This window comes from Dermochelys coriacea, chromosome 3, assembly GCF_009764565.3.
Source record: "Dermochelys coriacea isolate rDerCor1 chromosome 3, rDerCor1.pri.v4, whole genome shotgun sequence".
Classification (NCBI taxonomy): Eukaryota; Metazoa; Chordata; order Testudines; family Dermochelyidae; genus Dermochelys; species Dermochelys coriacea.
The window spans coordinates 177,152,599-177,176,560 of record NC_050070.1 but is presented as its reverse complement, the minus strand read 5'-3'; the positions used below and the strand labels follow the sequence as shown (position 1 = coordinate 177,176,560).

General features: G+C 42.4%; 1 protein-coding gene across 4 annotated transcripts in view; it reads right to left on the bottom strand.

Moving 5' to 3' along the window:
* PRKCE (protein kinase C epsilon) overlaps positions 1 to 23,962 on the bottom strand; it is a 518,728-nt gene that overhangs the window by 331,505 nt on the left and 163,261 nt on the right. For all 4 annotated transcript variants that reach the window (XM_038396526.2, XM_038396523.2, XM_038396524.2 and 1 more), the window contains exon 2: positions 15,566 to 15,629. In XM_038396526.2, coding sequence (XP_038252454.1) covers positions 15,566 to 15,629 — 64 coding nt within the window. The remainder of the gene's footprint in view (positions 1 to 15,565; positions 15,630 to 23,962) is intronic.

Below are 23,962 nucleotides of genomic sequence, written 5' to 3'. Positions count from 1 at the left end.
AGTCAGAAAAATAACTAAGTCTGTTCTCTGAATCATTCTATTGTTACTGGGTCACATGCCAAAATGGTGGTATAAAAGTCACATAGTGGTAAAAGCCACCATAAGTATCTGTACATTGGTGTAACTTACATGGCAAGGAGGTAGAAGAGGAAAGCTGTAGCAAATAAAAAGCAAGAACTACTTAAAAAATAGGTGAGTCTTCAACAAAGTAGATTTTATGTAGCTTTAAAGGGAAGACGAATTTAACCATTGTTTGTCCACAGTACATCTCTTATCTGTGATACAGCATGGCCAAAAGGCAGAAGAAGAGTGCTAAAGGAGAGATATGTAAGTCCCAGGATGAGGAGAACCCTTATTCCCTGTAGAGGGAAGAAAGGTTTCTATAGATTAATTAAAAGCACCTGAAGCCAATTAAAGCACATGAAGCTAGTCACCTGATAAAAAAACCCCTGCTTCAATCAGCCAGGGGAAGGAGTTGGTGCAGAGAGCAGTTTGAAGGAGTTGAAGTAGAGGAGTGTTTGGAGAAGTGCTGTGGCTGGCTAGAAGACCAAGACTCTAGGTAAAGAGACACCCGGCTTGTGCAGAGAGAGAGAGAGGGCAAGAAGCCCCACAAGCTGAAGAGCAGGAGAGGAAAGTAGCCCAGGGGAAGGAAGCACTAGTTCAAATGGTTTACCACTATCCCTAGGGCCCCTGGGCTGGGACCTGGAGTAGAGGGCGGGCCTGGGTCCCTCTGTCTCCACTACCCTTCTCTGGGTTACTAGTGGGACAGTAGATACCCTAGTTCAGGGGCAGAAAACTGTGCCCTGAACTCCCCCCCACAAGAAGAGGAAGTGTGGGACCATCATAATCGTACCGGCAATTTGCCACACATGGTATGAGCAGTGGGATCTCCGCGCTGGGGACTTAAACCAGGGTTAACCAAAACCATCCCATATCCAAGATGGATGACAGGGTCAAGGCTCTAATACAAGCCACTGCGCCCAGCGGGAGGCTACCCGAATCCAAGCAACCGCCCAACAGGAGGCAACTTGGGTGCAGCAGGAGACTAATCGGCTGATGAATCAGGCTGTCCAGGACTGAGCTCTGCTACAGGAGCTGACAAACCAGATGGAGGTCCTTATGGAGCAGAACCACAATTGCGACGGAACCCGGATTATACGGGCTAGCCACTGCCTACAGAAAATGACACAGGAGGATGATGTAGAGGCATACCCTCCTGGCATTTGAGAGAACAGTCCTATGGGAGGCCTGGCCCCAAGATCAGTGGTCTGGTGTCTTTGCCCCATTCCTGTGTGGAGAGGCCCAGAAGGTCTACTACGATATGGCTGCAGAGACTGCGGAGGATTACCCGCAGCTGAAGGCAGAGATCCTGGCAAGATCTGGAGTAACCACAGCGTTGTGAGCCCAGAGCTTTCATGAATAGCTGTATACAGAGGACGAGACACACGATCACAATTGTTTGACTGGATCCACCTGACCCAGAAATGGCTCTGCCCTGAGGCCCTCAGCTCTGAAAAAATGATGGCGCTCCTCGAACTGGACCGGTATATGAGGGGGCTACAACCAGGCCTTCGGGCTTGGCCAGAATGGCCAGAATGACCCCTCTACCTATGATGAGTTGGTCTCCCTTGTGGAAAGACAGCTGGCAGCCCGTGAACTGTTCCAGACCGCAGGGGGTGAGACACGTCAAACCAGGAAGACAGCCCCAAACCCAAGGATCCGGATTGTTGAGAACTACAGAAGAACCATAACTGGGAGGAAAGACACTGAGGAATGGCCCAAGGCCAAGAAGGGACCTGGGGATTTGGGAAGAGAGAGCTGGGTGGGCCAGTAAAGATGAATGGTATTGCGACAATAGCATTAATAGATTCCAGGAGTGCTGTCACACTGGTCTTGGGGAAGTTGGTGGGGCAAGACCAACTAACCCCGGCCAAAACCACAGGGGTAACATGCGTTCATGGCACTGTAAATTTCTACCCCACAATCCCAGTACGGATTGCGATCCAGGGAAACACTACCAGGGTAACTACGAGAGTGGTCCCTAGGCTCCCCTACCTAGTTTTAATTGGTAGGGACTTCCCCAGGTTTGAGAAAATTACTCCCCCCACTAGAGCCAGGGGAGGGTAACAACCCCCGGGCTGAGACGGAGGCACCTACAGATAGCCTCACCCCAATTTTTGCCGAATTTGCCCCAGAGCTATTTTCATCCCTCGGGAAACCCTGAAAGTCTAGGCAGGAAAAGAGGGCAGATAAAAGGCTAGGGACCAGGATTCTAGCAGAGAACCAGAAAGCCTCCCTAGTTGGTAAACGAACCCGTACAGGAGGCCAGTGAGGACTCAGAGGCAGTTCCTAGCCCAAGTGGGGCAACCCAAGGGGCGGAGAAGAAATAGGTCCCATGGAGTTAGGTCAAATCGGTACCGCACAGAAGAACTTCAGGCAGGACCAAGCCAATGACCTGCCAAATGTGAATGTGAAGGAGGAGGTAGTGGAAGTAAATGGCGTACCTGTGGAAGGAAAGACCAAAGGCCCAAGGCCGTATTATGTGATCAAACATGATCTGTTGTACCGAATAGTGCAAATTTGAGGGGAAGAAGTAGAGCAGCTCTTAGTCCCATGGAAACACACAAGGGCAGTACTAGAGTTAGGTCACAGTCATTTTTGGGGGACATCTAGGAGTAGACAAGACACTTGATAGAGTCCTAAGAAGATTTTATTGGGCGGGAATACGTGCGGAGATCCAACGCTTTTGTACCTCCTGCCCGGAATGCCAGTTGCATAGCCCTTGACCTCACTTGCAGGCCCCATTAGTACTTTTGCCTATTATTGAAGTCCCTTTTGAAAGGATAGCCATGGACCTAGTGGGTCTGCTGGAAAGATCAGCACGGGGCCACCGAAACGTATTAGTCATCCTTGACTACACCACACGGTATCAAGAAGCCATTCCTTTAAGAAACCCCACATCCAAGGCAATAGCAAAAGAACTACTTCAGGTTTTTGCCAGAGTGGGCATCCCTAAAGAGATCCTGACTGACCAAGGAACTCATTTCATGTCAAAATTAATGAAGGACTTATGTACCCAGCTCTTCATCCATGCCATACAGACCTCAGTCTACCATCCACAAACAGATGGACTGGTAGAGCGGTTTAATCACAGCCTTAAAGGTATGATCCAGAAGGTGGTAGCCCAGGTCGGAAAAGACTGGGATACCCTTCTACCATACCTAATGTTTGCAATATGGGAAGTCCCCCAGGTGTCCACTGGTTTCTCTCCCTTTGAACTACTATATGGATGCCATCCACATGGAATATTAGATATTGCCAAGGAAGATTGGGAAGAACAACCCAACCCAGGAAAGAATGTCATTGAGCATGTGTCACTGATGAGAGAGCGAATAGCTCGAGTAACCCCTATAGTATGAGAACATTTGGAAAAAGCACAAGAGACCCAGTGGACATATTATAACCGCTGGGTGAAAGTACAGAAATTTCAGCCGGGAGAACGGGTGATGGTGCTAGTGCCAACAGTGGAAAGCAAACTCCTGGCCAGTTGGTATGGGCCATATGAGATAGTGGAAACCATTGAGGAGGTGGACTATAAGGTCAGACAACCAGAGCACCGAAGACCAGAGCAGATCTACCACGTAAATTTACTGAAGCCCTGGCGTGACCGAGAGATGTGCCTAGTCATTCGGAGAGCTCCACCTCAGACAGACGACGCACAGGAGCAGGTGAAGATATCCCCAGAGTTAGCCCCAGAACAACGAACAGAGGTCATTGATATGATCCAACAGAACCAAGATGTGTTCTGTACACAGCTGGGCCGTATGACACTGGTCCAACATCATATCGTCACCAGGCCCGGAATAAGGATGATAAGACTGTACCGGATACCGGAAGCTAAAAGAGAGGAAATTAGGACAGAAGTGAATAAGATGTTGGAACTTGGAGTTATTGAAGAATCCCACAGCCAGTGGTTCAGCTCTCTCGTCCTAGAACCCAAGCCTGATGGCACCCTGAGGTTTTGCAACAACTTCTGGAAGTTGAATGAAGTATCCCAATTCGATGCCTATCTGATACCACGAGTCGACAAGCTAGTTGATCAGTTAGGCAAGGCCCGATACCTAACCACTCTGGACCTGACCAAAGGATATTCGCAAATTCCCCTGGCCAAGCACGTCAAGGAGAAGACTGCTTCCTCTACACCTGAAGGCCTGTTCCAATACACTGTCCTCCCTTTTGGACTCCATGGGGCCCCTCCAACATTCCAACGACTTACGGATAAATTGCGGCGACCCTGTGCCAGGTATGCTGCTGCCTATTTAGACAATATAGTCATCCATAGCCTTGACTGGGAAACACACCTAGAAGCAGTACTAGATGCCCTGCAGAAGCCTGGCCTCACTGCCAACCCTCTTGAGTGTGTGATAGGACTAGCTGAGGCCAGATACCTCAGGTATGTAGTAGGGAGAGGCTTGGTAAAACCCCAATGGAACAAAGTGGAGGCAATACAAGATTGGCCTCGGCCAGTCCATAAAAAGCAGGTCAGAGCATTTCTCGGGTTAGTAGGGTACTATCAGAGATTCATCCCTCATTTCGCCACAAGAGTAGGGCCATTGACAGACCTGATAAATGCTCGGGGCCCCGAGATAGTAAAATGGTCTGATGCAGCAGAAGAAGCATTCGCAGATTTAAGGACAGCCCATTGCTGCTGTCCAGTACTCATAGCCCCAGACTTCAAGAAAGAATTTGTCCTACAAACAGATGCCTTGGAAGTAGGGCTAGGAGCCATTGTTTCACAGATGGTAGGGGAGGAGGAACACCCGATCCTGTACCTCAGTCAGAAGCTCCTCCTCAGGGAACAAAAGTATGCCGTTGTTGAAAAGGAATGTCTGGCAATAAAATGGGCCATGGAAACTCTCCACTACTAGCTACTGGGGTGGTGATTTACCCTGGTGACAGACCACGCCCTGCTCCAGTGGATGCACAGAAACAAGGAGAAGAATGCAAGAATGACTAGATGGTTCCTATCTCTGCAACCCTTTCATTTCCGAGTACAGATAGGGCCAGAAGCCAACACAGCAATGCAGATGGCTTGTAACAAAAGCATTGCCTCTCATCCCAAGTAGCCCAACCCAATGGTGTTGAGCGGGGGAGAGGATATGTGATACAGCATGGCCAAAAGGCAGAAGGAGAGTGATATAGGAGAGAGATACAAGTCCCAGGATGAGGAGAAGCCTTATTCCCTGTAGAGGGAAGAAAGGTTTCTATAGATTAATTAAAAGCACCTGAAGCCAATTAGAGCACCTGAAGCTAGTCACCTGATAAAAAACCCCTGCTTCAATCAGCCAGTGAAAGGAGTTGGAGCAGAGTGCAGTTTGAAGGAGTTGGAGCAGAAGAGAGTTTGGAGAAGTGCCTTGGCTGACTAGAAGACCAAGACCTTAGGTAAAAGGACACCCGGCTTGTGCAGAGAGAGACGGCAGGAAGCCCCACAAACTGAAGAGCAGAAGAGGAAAGTAGCCCAGGGGAAGGAGGCACTAGTTCAAGTGGTTCTATCAAGTGGTTCAAGTGGGCACTATCTCTAGCGCCCCTGGGCTGGGACCCGGAGTAGAGGGTGGGCCCGGGTCCCTCCTTCTCCACTACTCTTCTCTGGGTTACTAGTGGGACAGTAGATACCCTAGTTCAGGGGCAGGAAACTGCACCCTGAAACCCCCTCTCCTCTCCCCCCCTGCAAGAAGAGGAAGCGCGGGACCCATTATAATCGTACCGGCAATTTGCCACATATCCCATTCTATGACCATTTGTTATGATAGTTTATAAACTGACTTACCCAGCTCATCTCACTGTGTTACCATCAGTTCTTGGATAAAAGTTTTAAACTTTCGTTCCATCTCGAAATTGGTTCAAGAGAGTCATGGAGACGACACTGTAGCTCTTATATCTCATTTCGGATATAAAAAAACCTCAGCCACAAGTTTTATAAGCACAAGGGATAGATCAAAAACATGGCTGTAATAGCTCAATAAAATAATCAATAGACGTACTTCACTCTAGAAATAAACTCTACACTGCAGCCAAACCAGGTTAATATGGAAAATCAATATGACTTTGGACAACTGCCAGCCTCAAAGAAATAAAAGAATAAGGAAACTTATCTCAAAAGATTCTTCCATTCAACAGAATAGAAAGAATGAATAGAAATAACCTACTCTGCTAGCCACTGACCCTATTAATGATGAACATTAGCAGGAGTTGAAGGTTGTAACACAAGCTATTCTGGCCCAAAGTCATCTATACTGCATGCACATGCGCATACACAACCGTTAACATGAACGTTCTTCTTGTAAAACATGGGATGATATATACCAAGAAGCCATGCTAGAACCAGGTGCAATACAGTGAAAGAATATGGGAAGAGTATTAAGAAACTTCTTGCTGGTGATTCCTTACAAAGATAGGTCTGTTGCAAGTCTTTTCTTTCAGTGAGTTTATTTTTTCATATTTATTCCTTTATTGGATATTCAGTTAATAAAGGGGACACTATTGTGCCATACAGCATTCAAATAACATATCCTGGAGCAATAACAATGACAACACATTTTGAACTGGATCTCATGAAGGTGGGTAATCCAAAATATTTATACCTTCATAAATACCTTACTTTTCAGCACTGAATATTTTGTTCATATGCAGCCCAATCCAGCACTTACTTAAGTCAATGGAAAGACTTCCATTGACTTCAGTGGAAGTTGTATCAGGCCCAGAGTAACTTCATATACCTCTTTGACCACGAGAGATTAACTTTAAAGATTTTCCACTGGAAACTCGAATGTGTATTAGCTGTTTAGGGAACAATTTTGCTGGGCTTGTTATTTTTTTCGTGCATCTTTCATGATAAACTACAATAGTACTGCACTTATGACTTGACACTTCAATATGTACAAATATTTCTCTGCTTTAGGAAGTTTCTACTACCACCATTGTATTAATTTATTAGACTTTCAGGGATTTCAATCTCTTCAACCAGGGATGAACCTACTATAAGGTGGAAGCACAACCAGATGGAAAACTGTACTCAGAATAATTATCAGTGGTTCACAGTCAAGCTGGAAGGGCATATGGAGTGGGGTTCCGCAGGGATCTCTCCTGGGTCTGGTTCTAGTCAATATCTTCATAAATGATTTGGATAATTCCATAGAGAGTACACTTCCAAAGTTTGTGGATGATACCAAGTTAGGAGGGGTTGCAAGAGCATTGGAGGACAGGATTATAATTCAAAATGATCTGAACAAACTGCAGAAATTATCTTAAATAAATAGTTTGAAATTCAATAAGGTCAAATACAAAATACTACACTTAGGAAGGAATAATCTATTTCACAAATACAGTACCAAATAGGAAATGACTGCCTATGAAGGAGTACCGCGGAAAAAGGATCTCGGGGTTATTAGTGGATCATAACCCAATTATAAGTCAACCATGTAATACTGTTAAAATAAAAGCAAACAGCATTCTGATATATTAGCAGGATTGTTGTACACAAGAAGTAATTCTTCTACTCTATTCAACAATGCATCCGATGAAGTGAGCTGTAGCTCACAAAAGCTTATGCTCAAATAAATTTGTTAGTCTCTAAGGTGCCACAAGTACTCTTTTTCTTTTTGCAAACACAGACTAACACGGCTACTACTCTGAAACCGGTCTCAATTGGAGTACTTAGGGAAAGACATGGACAAGTTGGAGGAAGTCCCTAAGAGAGCAACAAAATTATTAAAGTTCTGGAAAACACGAACTATGAGGAAATACTGAAAAAATTAGGTCTGGTTAGGCTGGAGAACAGAATACTGAAGGGGGACATGATAACAGGTACACAGAAGGTTGTTATAAAGAACAGGATGATGAAATGTTCTTTTATCCACTGAGGACAGGACAAGAAGTAATGGGCTTAAATTGCAGCAAGGGCGGTTTAGGTTGGACATTAGGAAAAACTTCCTAACTGTCAGGGTAGTTAAGCACTGAAATAAATTGTTTAGGGAGGTTGTGGAATCTCCATCATTGGAGATTTTTTAAAGAGCAGGTTGGACAAACACCTGTCAGAGATGGTCTAGAATGATAATACTTAGTCCTGCCATGAGTGCAGGGATCTGGGACTAGGTGACCGACTGAGGTCTCTTCCAGTCCTACATATCTATTGTTTTGACTTTGAACATGTCAAGTTCCCTTGATTTTATGGAAAAATGGAGAACCAACACAAAGTGAGCACCTGAGAGCGCAGATTTTGGGCCTCTGAATGTAACCAACTGTCTGGCAAGTTCTATGAAAATACTTATTCCGTGGTTTGAAGTTTCTCTTCAAGGGAATGAAATTAATTCCAAGCCTGTAAGGCTCATTCCCTAATGACGTGAGCAGTGCCATTGAGGTCAGTGAGTAAAGGTTACTCCTACAAGTTAAGAGTTGCAGGATTCATGCCTGTACCTTTATCTATGCCATAATATGTACTATTATGTAATTTGTCCTTCTGCCTTACAGAGTACTTTTCTCTCTTTCAGGTACTTCACTTTATTGCTCACAGAGACAGACACAGCAGCCAATTAGTGCTTAGATCCCAGCGGGGCGGGGGGGTTGGCCACTTTTTATTTACCTGCAATGGGCCTTTCCCCTTAATTTTTAAAAGTGGTAAAGAGGGCTCTGTCAGATGACTTCCAATAACAGCAAATGTTTTCCTAAAACCCTGTGTAATTCTTTGCAAATGTAGGAGTTAGTGTATCAGGTCAGAACTCAGGTTTCAGAGTAGCAGCCAGGTTAGTCTGTATCTGCAAAAAGAAAAGGAGTACTGGTGGCACCTTAGAGACTAACAAATTTATTTGAGAATAAGCTTTCGTGAGCTACAGCTCACTTCATCAGAACTGTTGCCAATGATCTCTTGTTCTACTTGGCAACACTTTCAAGACAAAGCTGTTCTTTTATGCTGTAACCTGAGAATTTGCCTTACCACTTAAAAACATAATGAATTTGCAATTAGAACTGAGGCCCTTAATCTTGTGCATGTATCTTCTCTAAGATCCCTACAACAAATGAGGTAAAAGAGAAGAAGTAGAAAAGACATAAGGGCAGAGGAAAATCCCTAGAAAGCACTTTTAATATCAAATACAAGCAACTTCAAAGCAGGTTTGCTCATCATAACCGGTCCTACTAATGATTTTCTAACTCCAGTGTGTCAGCACTGCCATTACAGCCCCTGCATCAAATTCAGAGTGGGTGCAAGCAAGGTGCAATTCTGCTTACACCTGCACTGAAACACATGCTTACACCTGCACTGTTGTTCAGAGCTCCAAGATAACACAATCTGAACTACAATTGACATGCAAAAGTGTTTTAAAAATTTTGATCTGATTCCTATGCATCATTAAAGTTTATATGGAAATGTCTGTATTAGGGAACTCTTTCTGGCACTGCCGTAATCTCCAAAGAGGGCTTTATCGTATTTAGTTTAAATTCAGTTTTAAAGGCCAGTTGATAAAAGAGATTCAGCCTCTCTGTTTCTTTTGTATGTTTTATACACTGAACTTGAGAAGGGCTTAAACAGATACATGGAACCCAATCTTGCAAAGACTTACTTGCATGCACACTGAGTAGTCCTGTACTGTTGTCTTTAATTGGACTACTCATGGTGTGTTTAAGCACATGCATAAATCTTTGCAGTATCAGGGCCCAACACTGTAAAATGTAATATCTTCATACACAGATACCTGGGTTATAAATAACCCACATGTATTTAGTAACTATGTGGAAAAGGACTTGATGTTCCATGTCATGAGCCAAAATGACATCTAAAAAAAACTTTTCACCCTCCAAATTTGTGTATGCACTAAATATGGTACAAAACACAACCACTTTCATATGCAAGCAGCATTTAGGTGCCCAGCTATTTTGCAGATGTAAGTGTAGGACTGGTTTTGAAAGCACAATGGGGACATGTACCAATTTTGCTGCTCAATAGACACTAGCCTTTGAAAATATGGACCTTTGTGCCACAATGCAGTGTCCACTCAGCATTTTATCCTAAATCCTTCTGTCCAGATTGCTCCCACTGCACAGTTTGCAACAGTTCATTTCATCAAGGGCAGAGCTTCTTCTCCGCCTCTCCCCTTCCCCCCGCCCTACCCAGTGCAGAATGGATATATGGTTCAGATGCCAAAACTTGCAAGTCTCAGGAGCAGCACTGTCAACCTCAATGTTCAGAACTTATGAGCAAGCCCTAGCCAAAGTGATTATCTTAAAAATCATAAGATTGTAAACAAATATATATAAATTTGGGAATCTTTGTGTTTGCCTCCTGGTTTCTGAGGCTTTAGGGCTCAAAATTTCAAGCTTTTTTCTGCAACTATGAGGTCTAGAAATTTGTTTTTAAATGAAAGCAGAGATTCTCAGACAACATGATTCCAGGAGATGGGGCTTTAAGGAAAAAAAACACTGAATACCTCAAAACCTGCAGAAAAACTCTGAGATTAACTGGAGGCAAGTCCAAATGCCTTCTTCACCACTTCTCTGGTGCAGCGACACTGACAAAACTCCCCCTGCTCTAAAAGATGTTCCCCAGTGCAGAAAGGGGGCATACAAAAGAGTCACTAAAACCTCTGGTGTATTAACTTTTTTGTAGATTCCCAGCTTGTTTCTGGCATAGGCGAGGAATCCAAGTAGCAATGCCAGCACACTCAGTCCCTTGCCCCAGCACTCTTCCCAATCACAGCCTGGTCCCCGACTCCTGATATGAAGATTCTGTTACCTATACATGGACCTCCACAACATCCAGTGACAATAGTAGAGAAGAGGCCGAAACTCCTTCTCATGGCCTTGGCTAGGGATCTGCCATGTTTACAACCCCTCTATCCACAAAGGAGGAAGAAGCGGTCGAAGCCTGTAAATTCCTTGATTTTATTGTGGGTGGGACAGAAGGGTGTTATGGAAATTACCAGGACCACAAGACTGACTGTTACTGGTACTGTGCCATACCAATGCAAGAAGCATATGGGGGAAAACAAGCTGATGATTGGAATTCACTTTGCAGGTCAATTAGATTTTTGTGGGTCCAGGATGGAACTAAAGATGAGGTTTAGGAAAAGGAGTCTTGGTGGTGTAATGGCATATAATGCACAAGCTTTTAATCTCCAGGGTCTGGAGTTGAAAACCAAGTTACAAATCAGGTTACAAATCAGATCAAGTTTGCTAGTCTCATTCCTTTCAAAATATGACAGTATTCTACTGTAATAGCCCATAACATTGCCTGATCACTACTGTAAGATTTCTTTTAAACCAGTACTGTAGGAGAAATCCACAATCTTTCTATAACTTTCTGGAATCATTTTATAGTAGGGCTGTCGATTAATCGCAGATAACTCACATGATTAACAAAAAAAATTAATGATGATTAAAAAAATTAATCATGATTAATTGCACTGTTAAAAAATAGAATACCAATTTAAATTGATTAAATATTTTTCATGTTTTTCTACATTTTCGAATATATCGATTTTAATTACAACACAGAATACAAAGTGTACAGTGCTCACTTTATATTATTTTTTATTACAACTATCTGCACTCTAAAAAGGATAAACAAAAGAAATAGTATTTTTCAATTCACCTCATACAAATACTGTAGTGCAATCTCTTTATTGTGAAAGTGCAATTTACAAATGTAGATTTTTTTCTGTTACATAACTGCACTCAAAAACAAAACAATGTAAAACTTTAGAGCCTACAAGTCCACTCAGTCCTACTTCTTGTTCAGCCAATCGCTAAGAGAAACAAGTTTGTTTAGATTTACAGGAGATAATGCTGCCCACTTCTTAATTACAATGTCCTCTGAAAGTGAGAACAGGCGTTCGCATGGTACTGTTCATAGATTCATAGATATTAAGGTCAGAAAGAACCATTATGATCATCTAGTCCAACCTCCTGCACAATGTAGGCCACAGAATCGCACCCACTCACTCCTTTGAAAAACCTCTCACCTATGTCTGAGCTATTGAAGTCCTTTAAAGACTTCAAGGAGCAGAGAATCTTCCAGCAAGTGACCGTACTGTTGTAGCTGGCATCGCAAGATATTTACATGCCAGATGCACTAAAGATTCATATGCCTCTTCATGCTTCGGCCATCATTCCAGAGGACATGCTTCCATACTGATGATGCTCATTAAAAAAAAATGCATTAATTAAATTTGTGACTGAACTCCTTGGGGGAGAATTGTATGTCTCCTACTCTTTTTTATCCGCATTCTGCCATATATTTCATGTTATAGCAGTCTCAGATGATGACCCAGCACATGTTCATTTTAAGAACACTTTCGCTGCAGATTTGACAAAATGCAATGAAGGTACCAATGTGAGATTTCTAAAGATAGCTACAGCATTCGACCCAAGATTTAAGAATCTGAAGTGCCTTCCAAAATCTGAGAGGGATGAGGTGTGGAGCATGCTTTTAGAAGTCTTAAAAGAGCAACACTCTGATGCGGAAACTACAGAACCCAAGCCAACAAAAAAGATAATCAGCCTTCTGCTGGTGGCATCTGACTCAGATGATGAAAATGAACATGCGTCGGTTCACACTGCTTTAGATTGTTATCAAGCAGAACCCATCATCAGCATGGACGCATGTCCTCTGGAATAGTGGTTGAAGCATGAAGGGACATATGAATCTTTAGTGCACCTAGCATGTAAATATCTTGCGACACTGGCTACAACAGTGCCACACAAACGCCTGTTCTCACTTTCAGGTGACCTTGTAAACAAGAAGTTGGCAGCATTATCTCCTGTAAATGTAAACAAACTTGTTTGTCTGAGTGATTGGCTGAACAAAAAGTAGGACTGATTGGACTTGTAGCTCTACAGTTTTACATTATTTTATTTTTGAATGCAGGGTTTTTTGTACATAATTCTACATTTGTAAGTTCAACTTTCATGATAAAGAGATTGCATTACAGTACTTGTATGAGGTGAATTGAAAAATACTATTTCTTTTGGTTTTTACAGTGCAAATATTTGTAATCAAAAATATAAAATGAGCACTGTACACTTTGAACTCTGTGTTATAATTGAAATCAATATATTTGAAAATGTAGAAAACATCCAAAACTATTTAAATAAATGGTATTCTATTGTTGCTTAACAGTGCAATTAATTTATTATTTTTTTAAATCTCTTGACAGCCCTGTTTTATAGTCTATACGAGAAATTTATATATTTATGTAATTCTGTAGGATCATTTAAAGACAACAGAATTTCGCAAAGAATGATCAACTCTGTAAAGTTTCAGAGTAGCAGCCGTGTTAGTCTGTATTCGCAAAAAGAAAAGGAGTACTTATGGCACCTTAGATATGCTCAAATAAATTTGTTAGTAAGCTTTCGTGAGCTACAGCTCACTTCATTGGATTCATGTAGCTCACGAAAGCTTATGCTCAAATAAATTTGTTAGTCTCTAAGGTGCCACAAGTACTCCTTTTCTTTTTGCAAATACAGACTAACACGGCTGCTACTCTGAAACCTGTCATTATGCAAGGCACTGAATTTAGCCGTATAGAGTGGAAATCTGTCAACTTCATGAAAAAACTCGTACAGATACAGACAGACATCATCTTCCTCTCCAAATGCAAACAGATGGACATCATACCAACTCTGTAAAGTTCTTTTTCTATAGAATTCTATTAGATTCATCTCTATTATATTCTGTGCACCTCTCCAAAAGGATTTTCTTTTTTCCTAAGGGTTTAAAGAGCCTAGGGACATCCATTCACATAAAAAAGAAAAACAAAATCCCATGACAATTCGGCACCACTGGCAGTGTGTGACAAAGGATTGAAATAGCGAGGTTGTTCCTATTCAGAATTAAGATCTTATTGATAAACTGTGAATGGAAGCTTTGAAGAACATCTGCATACACCATAATGGACTGTCAGATCCTTACTTGTATGAGCTCTAAACTAGACACAGCAATTAAAAAGGAAGAAAAAAATATGGCTATTTGTACTAACATGAAATTTGTTCCACATATTGCTCTGGCTGATCAGTCTATGAGAGTAAACAACAAAGCAGATTGTCTTGTAACTTTTCTAGGCATGAGTGAGAATTGTTTAGGGGGAATGTGTTTATTATTAAAGCATCATGTATGCAGTTTATATGTAAGAATGAAGAGTGGGAAGAATGCCCTATGTAGCCACAGGGCTGTAAGACCAGCTGTAAGCAATAACAACAGGTTTCAGAGTAGCAGCCGTGTTAGTCTGTCTTCGCAAAAAGAAAAGGAGTACTTGTGGCACATTAGAGACTAACACATTTATTTGAGCATAAGCTTTCGTGAGCTACAGCTCACTTCATCGGATGCATTCAGTGGAAAATGCATCCACTGAATGCATCCGATGAAGTGAGCTGTAGCTCACGAAAGCTTATGCTCAAATAAATTTGTTAGTCTCTAAGGTGCCATAAGTACTCCTTCTCTTGTAAGCAATAAGGTGTTTTTTTTAAAAAAAAATAGGGCTTTAGTATAGTATGTGCTTTTGCAAACTACTAGCAATTACCCATGGACAGCAATTATTCCTTTTTCAACACCAGAATGACACATGCAAAACATTCTTCTTTTGATCCCTTAAGTGATCCAGGCAAAACAACTGTAGCTTACTCCTGTTTCCCATTTCTTCTCCTGACAGGGCCTACATGAACTTGCCTTGAGTAATCTGAAGCAACAGACACTGTTTAGACAGGCAGCATTACACATAACTATTCAAAAGAACACAGCTTAAAATGACTCACCAAGAAAGACCCCATGCCAGCAAATACACTTCAGCAGCTAAAATCTTGATAAAGGGCTTGTTTGAGAAGATACACAGAAGAGCTTTGGGACTCTTAATTGTTGGGACTGTTGTAAATTAGTTTCATACCATATATGACTGGCTCCTGCTCCCACTGAAGCCACTGGCAGTATCCCTAGCAAAAACAGTTGCCGAAGAGACCTTTAATTGCCACGGAATAGCAATCTTCCTGATTTCTAGGGTTTTCCCCAAGCCAATATGGAAGTGCTTTATTACCCAATACAAACCATTACTCTTCTATTATGAAAATATTTTGCTTATGCACTTTGCTTGGAAAGGGAATACTTTAGTGGGGAAAATACTAATAATTTAGTATGATGAAACACTTGCTGTGGATAACATCTATTTCTACAAATTTAACAGTAAGTGTCTGGTTTATAGCACTTTTCCCCCAAAACTAGACAAATAAGTACCTGGAAATAAATTCCAAGTATATTAAACAGCTCTAAGCTACTGCATCTTGGTTACTATCTTATTTATTTTTTATTGTTGTCTGTCTATAATTCCAGGGCTAACATGGACTGCTATTCCTTAGAGGTACAACAACATATACTTCATTAAGATAACATTTTCTTTTTAACATGATCTTGTACAGATTAGTTAAGCAATACTGCGGTACACTGTTTTCCCAACAACAGTTGCATGATAGATCTATTTAAAAAGCATCATTCATGGGAGGAACAAGATAAAATATTGAAAGGTCTTACCTTCACCTGATGATCCTGAAAGATCTATGACGACATATACTCTTCCTTCTGGCTCCAAGTCAATCTGTAATTGAGAAAAGAATAAAACACTTAGACTGGTGCTCCCTTTATGAGCTCCTGTGTGCACCATTAATAGAAGAAAAAAGGAGTACTTGTGGCACCTTAGAGACTAAAATTTATTTGAGCATAAGCTTTCGTGAGCTACAAATTTATTTGAGCATAAGGTTTCGCAGCTGTAGCTCAGGAAAGCTTATGCTCAAATAAATGTGTTAGTCTCTAAGGTGCCACAAGTCCTCCTTTTCTATCTGCTAATACAGACTAACACGGCTGCTACTCTGAAACCTGTCATTAATAGAAGGCTTTCATTGACTCTTAAACCTGAAGGGAGAGGTCCCCAAACTGTGGAGCGCACAACATTTGCTGGGGTGTGGTGTGGCCCAGGCCAGCCCCCACACGTGGCAGGGAGGGAGCGCCACCCAGTCCTGCTCTGCTCAGCCCCGCCCACAGCTGTGGCCCTCTCTCCTGGCACCATGCCTGGCCCCATCCACAGTCTTAGCCCCTGGCTGCAGCTCCGTTCCCAGCCCTGGACCCGCTCCCAGCCTCACCCCCACCCACAGCTGCAGCCCCAGCCTCAGCCCCCTAACCCCATCCGCATCCTCTTCTCCCTGCGCCCCTGGAGCCATGGCTCTGCTCCTGGCCCTGGCTTGGGGGTTTGGGAGTGCGCAGACCGGGGTAAGGGGAAGCATGACCCTGAATAGTTTGGTAATCACTGCCCTAAGGGATGTTACTGTTCACAGAGCAAGTATCATGCTCTCACTAAACCTGACCCTGCAAAAAGATAAGCACCTTTATGAGGTGCTAAGCAACCTCAACTCACATTGAAGTCAAGGGGTCTCCAGACCCTGCAGGATCATTCCTGCTGCGTTTTACAAATCCAATAAGCTACCTTAGCACAGTATTCAGAGTAGCAGCCGTGTTAGTCTGTATTCGCAAAAAGAAAAGGAGTACTTGTGGCACCTTAGAGACTAACAAATTTATTAGAGCATAAGCTTTCGTGAGCTACAGCTCACTTCATCGGATGCATTTGGTGGAAAAAACAAAGGAGAGCTTTGTCAACTCTCCCCCATGCATTTTAACTACTTCTCCCAAGGACTGAAAAATCATTTTAAAAGGAAGTGTACCAAATAACTTGGTTGTAACTTACACTAAGGCCAGGTATGCAGTGAGAAAAGTACACTTATAATCAATTCAGTTTCTGAACAGACAGATGAATTCTGGTTGCAGAATATGGGGAATCAACGCACACAACTTCATTACCATTACCATTTGTCTGGAAGTTCATTGTTATATATTCCATCAGGCTAGCTTGCCTTTATTATATTCAGCAGTAATGCAAGGAACCTACAGGCCTATATCCTGTAAGACATTAGCTTCAGCCATTAGCATAATGGCTTGAGGCCCATGAACTTTGGATAAATTACCTAACAGTCACCCCTAAGTTTTGGGGAACTGGAAATAGAGTGTGGAGGGGAATTTTGTCCAGAATGATACCAGCCAACCACAGGAACAAAAGTGAACCTCTGCAGATATCTGACTACAAGAGTGCCATGGCAATGAATTGATGTGTATGATAATAAGTTGAGATAATGAATATAGGAGAAGGGGACCCCAACATAAGTAGGGTGAGGAAATACAAATAAGGAAGAGAGGAGAGATCTCTACTGACTATGCATTAGACACGGTGGTGTCAGAGTAACGTATTATAAAAGCAGTATCCCAGCCTGTGTGTGGGAGGAGAGAGAGATGTAGCCTTTGGGAGGTGCCAGGATGATGGCCACTGGTGATGATGAGGAAGACAATGGCTAACATTCCAGGTTGTTCTGCAAGGGACGGTGTGAGTATATGGATGTTCAGTTGTATATTCTGTATCATCTCAATCTACCTTAAAGAGTTAGAGTGCTTGTGACTTTGCTAAATGTATTAATAAGTTATTATACATATAGAAGGATTCCTATAGTGTGAGTGTTGCAACTGTGCACATCGGGATTCCCAACTACACAGTAATTTTGATCTGGGGTCTGATCTTGGGACAAGAACCTGTCAACCCTCAAAGTGATAACTGGGAATTCTTAAGTAATCATATAACTAATACATAATCTGTGACTTTTATGGCCCTGTCCTGTGAGATTCTGATTACCCTTTGCTCCCATGATGATGGATTTCAATGGGAACTGAGGATGCTCAGCACCTTTCAAGATAGAGTTCTTAAAAGAAGATCGGATTGGCTCTAGATATGGGAAGGCATAGGTTTAGATAGATACCACAATGATGAATGCAGTATAAATGCCTAGATAGATACTATATTGCACTGTACATTTCATCATCGACTCCGAATTTCACTAATGTTAGATTATCTGACTACCACCACATTACACTGATGGCTTTTGTGATTTAAATCTCTTATCCTGAAACTTTAAAATAGTTTCAGGAAAAGGTAAGGAAAGAAAAATGTCTCATTTAAGTATATGAGCACACAGCATAACTAATGGCTCTTCCATTGAAATCTCAGTGGAATGCAGCAGTGTGTTTGGAAGCAACGAATAATGGGCTATATTTTGCTCTCTTCCTACCTGACTGTGCAAGACTGCACCAACACCTACCTGCATGGCCATTTAGGACCTACTGGGATCACAGAGATTCATGCACAGTACAACTCCCCACAAGCAAGTGGGAAGAACAGAGTGGGGATTAGGTGAGGATGGCACCTTTACCACCATGTATTGGCCAGGAATGGAGAGCAGAAGGAGGGGAGTAAGTGTCATTGTGTAAGGGGCTGACACTTCTTACTATCTAATCCAGCAGAGGTTCAATGCCTTCCTGAGGTGACAACTATGCATTGCCCCAGATCTCAGTCATCAGTTCCCAATCTACATCTGCTGAAGTGGGAAAAGGGGAGTGCATAAGACACGTAAGTGCTTTGGAACTTTGTTTTCCTAAAGTCACACATTTTGGCTACTAAAAACACTAAAAAATGCATCTCAAGTCACTAATAATGCATTACATTAGAATCTTGCTAATACACACTAATGACTAGTTTCAGAGTAGCAGCCGTGTTAGTCTGTATTCGCAAAAAGAAAAGCAGTACTTGTGGCACCTTAGAGACTAACAAATTTATTAGAGCATAAGCTTTCGTGAGCTACAGCTCACTTCATTGGATGCATTTGGTGGAAAAAACAGAGGAGAGATTTATATACACACAGAGAACATGAAACAATGGGTTTATCATACACACTGTAAGGAGAGTGATCACTTAAGATAAGCCATCACCAGCAGCAGGGTAGGTGAAAGGAGGAAAACCTTTCATGGTGACAAGCAAGGTAGGCTAATTCCAGCAGTCCACTTCCTGGACACTACGGTGCTAATAAGCGACGGTCACATAAACACCACCCTATATCGGAAACCTACTGACCGCTATTCCTACCTACATGCCTCTAGCTTTCATCCAGATCATACCACTCGATCCATTGTCTACAGCCAAGCTCTACGATAACACCGCATTTGCTCCAACCCCTCAGACAGAGACAAACACCTACAAGATCTCTATCATGCATTCCTACAACTACAATACCCACCTGCTGAAGTGAAGAAACAGACTGACAGAGCCAGAAGAGTACCCAGAAGTCACCTACTACAGGACAGGCCCAACAAATAAAAGAACAGAATGCCACTAGCCATCACCTTCAGCCCCCAACTCAAACCTCTCCAACGCATCATCAAGGATCTACAACCTATCCTGAAGGACGACCCATCACTCTCACAGATCTTGGGAGACAGGCCAGTCCTTGCTTACAGACAGCCCCCCAATCTGAAGCAAATACTCACCAGCAACCACACACCACACAACAGAACCACTAACCCAGGAACCTATCCTTGCAACAAAGTCCGTTGCCAACTCTGTCCACATATCTATTCAGGGGATACCATCATAGGGCCTAATCACATCAGCCACACTATCAGAGGCTCGTTCACCTGCGCATCTACCGATGTGATATATGCCATCATGTGCCAGCAATGCCCCTCTGCCATGTACATTGGCCAAACTGGACAGTCTCTACGTAAAAGAATGAATGGACACAAATCAGATGTCAAGAATTATAACATTCAAAAACCAGTTGGAGAACACTTCAATCTCTCTGGTCAGTCGATTACAGACCTAAGAGTGGCTATGCTTCAACAAAAAAGCTTCAAAAACAGACTCCAATGAGAGACTGCTGAATTGGAATTAATTTGCAAACTGGATACAATTAACTTAGGCTTGAATAGAGACTGGGAATGGATGAGTCATTACACAAAGTAAAACTATTTCCCCATGTTATTTCTCCCCCCCACTCCACCCCCCACTGTTCCTCTGATATTCTTGTAAACTGCTGGAATTAGCCTACCTTGCTTGTCACCATGAATGATTTTCCTCCCACCCCCCCCCCGCTGCTGGTGATGGCTTATCTTAAGTGATCATTCTCCTTACAGTGTGTATGATAAACCCATTGTTTCATGTTCTCTGTGTGTGTATATAAATCTCTCCTCTGTTTTTTCCACTAAATGCATCCGATGAAGTGAGCTGTAGCTCACGAAAGCTTATGCTCTAATAAATTTGTTAGTCTCTAAGGTGCCACAAGTACTGCTTTACTTTTTACTAATGACTAGGAGACACTGGTCTCCTGATCTTTGCAAATTAGCAAGGAAGTGAATACACACAACAACAGAGCTAGGATCGCAAAATGTACTTTGCTCATTAATTTTGACAACTACAGTTTTGGTTGAATTATTTATCTTAATTCTCTTAGTTATAGGAAATTTCATGCTGGGATTGCATCTTTGCTCAGATGTGGGGAGAAAGAGACAGTTTGGTTGAGGATTAAGTTGTGTGCAGATTCGCACAGTTCTACAATATTGTAGAGGACGTCGAGGAGAAAGTCACAACAATAGTTAAAACAATGATTTTCTTCACATTTTGGAAGAAAATTTCTCATTCAGGCTGAGTAGCTGGTAATGATTTTGTTGTAAACTGAAAAACAAAGGAATCTCTGGCAGTGTGGAGGGAGCAGTGACTGCATGTAACTCCCCAGTTTAAGGTTCATCAAAGGGAGATTAGGGAATATCAGGGGAAACGGGTGGGCCAGACTGTGCTCTGATATCCCCAGCTGGAGGACAGTCCCTAAGGGACCATGCCAGATGGTGTAAGTTAGAGCAGCCTTAACAGGCTCCTTCTGTTTCCAACTTTTCATCCTCACCTATAAGGCCCTTCAAAACATGGGAACCTCTCATTGCATGTCTGTTCTTGTCTCCTATGGGGTCACCCCGGTGTTCTTCACTCTGCCAATAACGTCCGCCTAATCCATCCGATAGCTTCTCACACAAATGTTTCTACAGCTCTTCCACCAAAGGAGCCAGGGGAGGGATTCAAAGAGGGCTGAGGAGTGATCTGGTCAAACAATGGGCCAGGAAAGTAATCTTAGCAGTTGCAGTATGAATGCATCGGGAGGAAATGAGATGGGTGATAGGAAGATCAAGGAGGAGGTGCTTGTCCAGACATGGGATGAGGATGGCCTGGTTGAGAGGTTGTCCATGAATATCAGTAAAGTGTTAAATATTTATTGAGGACATTTGTAATAATTTCTGAAATAGAAATAAAAATGAATAAAAATGCTACTAATGAAATATTTATCTCCTTTTGCAGTTTTTAAATACAAGATATTAGGAGATCAGAAGCACAGGTGCAAGGACAGACTTTGAAGTCTGAGCTGATGGTTGCTTTTGAACAATTTCTATAGTACTCCATTGATGGCTGCTTGGAAGAAAAATATTTCAAGGGCTCCATCATACCAGCCTCACATAATGTTTACTTGGGCTTTCAATAAAGGCCTTTGAATTTGAAAAATCAATACTCTCCCTCCCACCAGCCCAACCCCAAGACACTGCCCCCGCCAAAGTCAGTCAATACTTCTCCTGAGAACCTGAAGGTATCACAGCAGATATAAATAAGTGTTCTTTCTGTCCAGTATGTATGTGTGTGTGTGTGTGTGTGTGTGTGTGTGTGTGTGTGTGTATATCTCTGTCTCACCTGACCACCCCCATCCGGCAGCCCAAGACAGAGCCTTGAGCTCTGAACTCATTTCTACCACCAAGTAGGCGGCTTCCATCAGCTATTCCAAACTCTCTCCTCTCCTGTCAGTTCGTTACTCCCAGAGAATTTATTGAAGTAATTTTCTAACAAAGGATTTCACCAGTTAAATTGAATGCTCCAGTACTGATGATACAGCATTACTTACAAGTTTATAAAAACGCACCTTTCCACTTCACTCAGGATACACACACGTGTCAAATGTGTGCTTTTATCACAGGCAAAAACTAGTCCTCTCCATATAAACAGTCTCTGCCCTCTCATAAATGATTGTGAAGACAGATGGGTCTTCATCTGACTTCTAAAGGCCAAGAAGCTCAGGGTGAAATCATGGACCCAATGAAGTCAAGGGAAGTTTTGTTAGTGACTTCAATAGTCTCAGGATTTCACTCTCTGCCTCTATTGGGTCACTGAGGGGGAGGCGGAAAAGGAGGGAAAACTTACTCTAGAATTGAATACCTTCCACTAAGCCCACCTCATTCCAGCAGCTCGAAGACATCTACATCAAATGACTTCGTTCAAATGCTCCAGCTGACCTCGTCTACCACAGACCCAAAGCTCACTGAAGTCAATTAGGATATGTCTGCAATGCAGCTGGGAGATGTGATTCCCAGAGCAGGTAGGCAGACTTGTGCTGGCACACCTCGCGCTAGCATACTAAAAATAGCAGTGCAGACGCAGCAGCACTAGCAGCGGCTCAAGCTAGCCACCGAAATCCAAACCTGCCCAACCCCCAGGTCTGAGCTTTGGTGGCTAGCCTGAGCCAGAGCCCACAACCTCCACACTACTATTTTTAGCATGCTAGCTCAAGGAAAGCTAGTGTAAATCTGTCTACTCATACTGGGAATCATGCCTTCCAGCTGCAGCACAGACATACCTATAGAGTCTTGGACGTTGGATCAGGCCCTTCATGGCTAATCCCAGAAATGGAAGAGCAGTGTCTATTGGCAATTCCACTATATGCTGGCATAAATGTTTATATTTCATTGCATAGAGACTACATTGATGAGAGGGTGAATACCTCAACTAAATTAGACAGAGGTGGTCTCTCAGAGAGCTAGGATCAAAACTATACAGGGCTTTCAACTCCAAAATCCTCACTTTAAATTGAACCTGGTGGACAATTAGTGAAAAAATATTCCCGTATCCGAACATCACCTAAAAAGCAATGCAAAAAGCTATCAAGTGATCTTGAAATGCTGTCTAAAAGCGTGTGCATTGCAATTACACAGTGCAGAAACCAGTTACTTGCATCATTTTAAGCAAAGTGCAAATCTGAAAGCAACTTTTTCAAATGCCTATAAAGACACTTGCAGGAGGCCACCAATGTCACCTGTAGTTCCAGAAGCAGTTGCTGATGGATCAGATTCAATTCAGATAACAGTGGGCACAACTTGAATGCAATGGGGGTTACACCTGCTCATTGCAGGTATGAACCTGACCCTTTCATTTGGCTAAAATATGTTTGCATCTTTGACTATGACTTGGAGCATTTTTCTGTGTAAGGAAATGCTCGGAGAAGTTATTTATGAAAAGAAAAAGCAGGGTAGCAGAGAGCAAACCAAGGTGTGAACACAGCTTGCCTCAGTGACAGAGATGAGTCGATCGAAGCTGAACTTTATTATAACCAATATAAATCTATATTGTATAGATTGCAATAGATTATCTATATTATATAACCAATATAAATCTATATTGTGTCCTATGCAGCGCAGACTATGAACTCAACACATAACAAAAACATATGTAAAAATACATTAGAGAAGAGTTTGAACAACACCAAAACAGATTTGTCTTTGCTTCCTGCATAAGCCAATTTCATGGCATCAATTAAAATGTCTAGTAGTAGGTGCAGAGAAAGATTAATCATATCTGTTTTCTAAATACGTCCTATGAATAGCCCCCTTATTCCTGATGTGGAAATAAAGTGAAATAATAGCTGCATTAGAGCAATGATCTTGAAAAATTCCAGGCATGAATAAAACATATGACTTGGTCTGTTTCAGGGAAAATAAAGCAGCTGTTCACAAAAACAGACCTGCTTTCCACATACACCTGTTGAAACCATGCCCAAATTTCAGCATATCATCATTTCTACTTTGGTACTTATATAGCACTCATCACCATACTATCAAGTCCCTCACAATCATTCATGGATTTTATCTTCAACAGAGCTGTGAGGTACAGGAGTTTCACCCTCATTTTACAGATGGGAA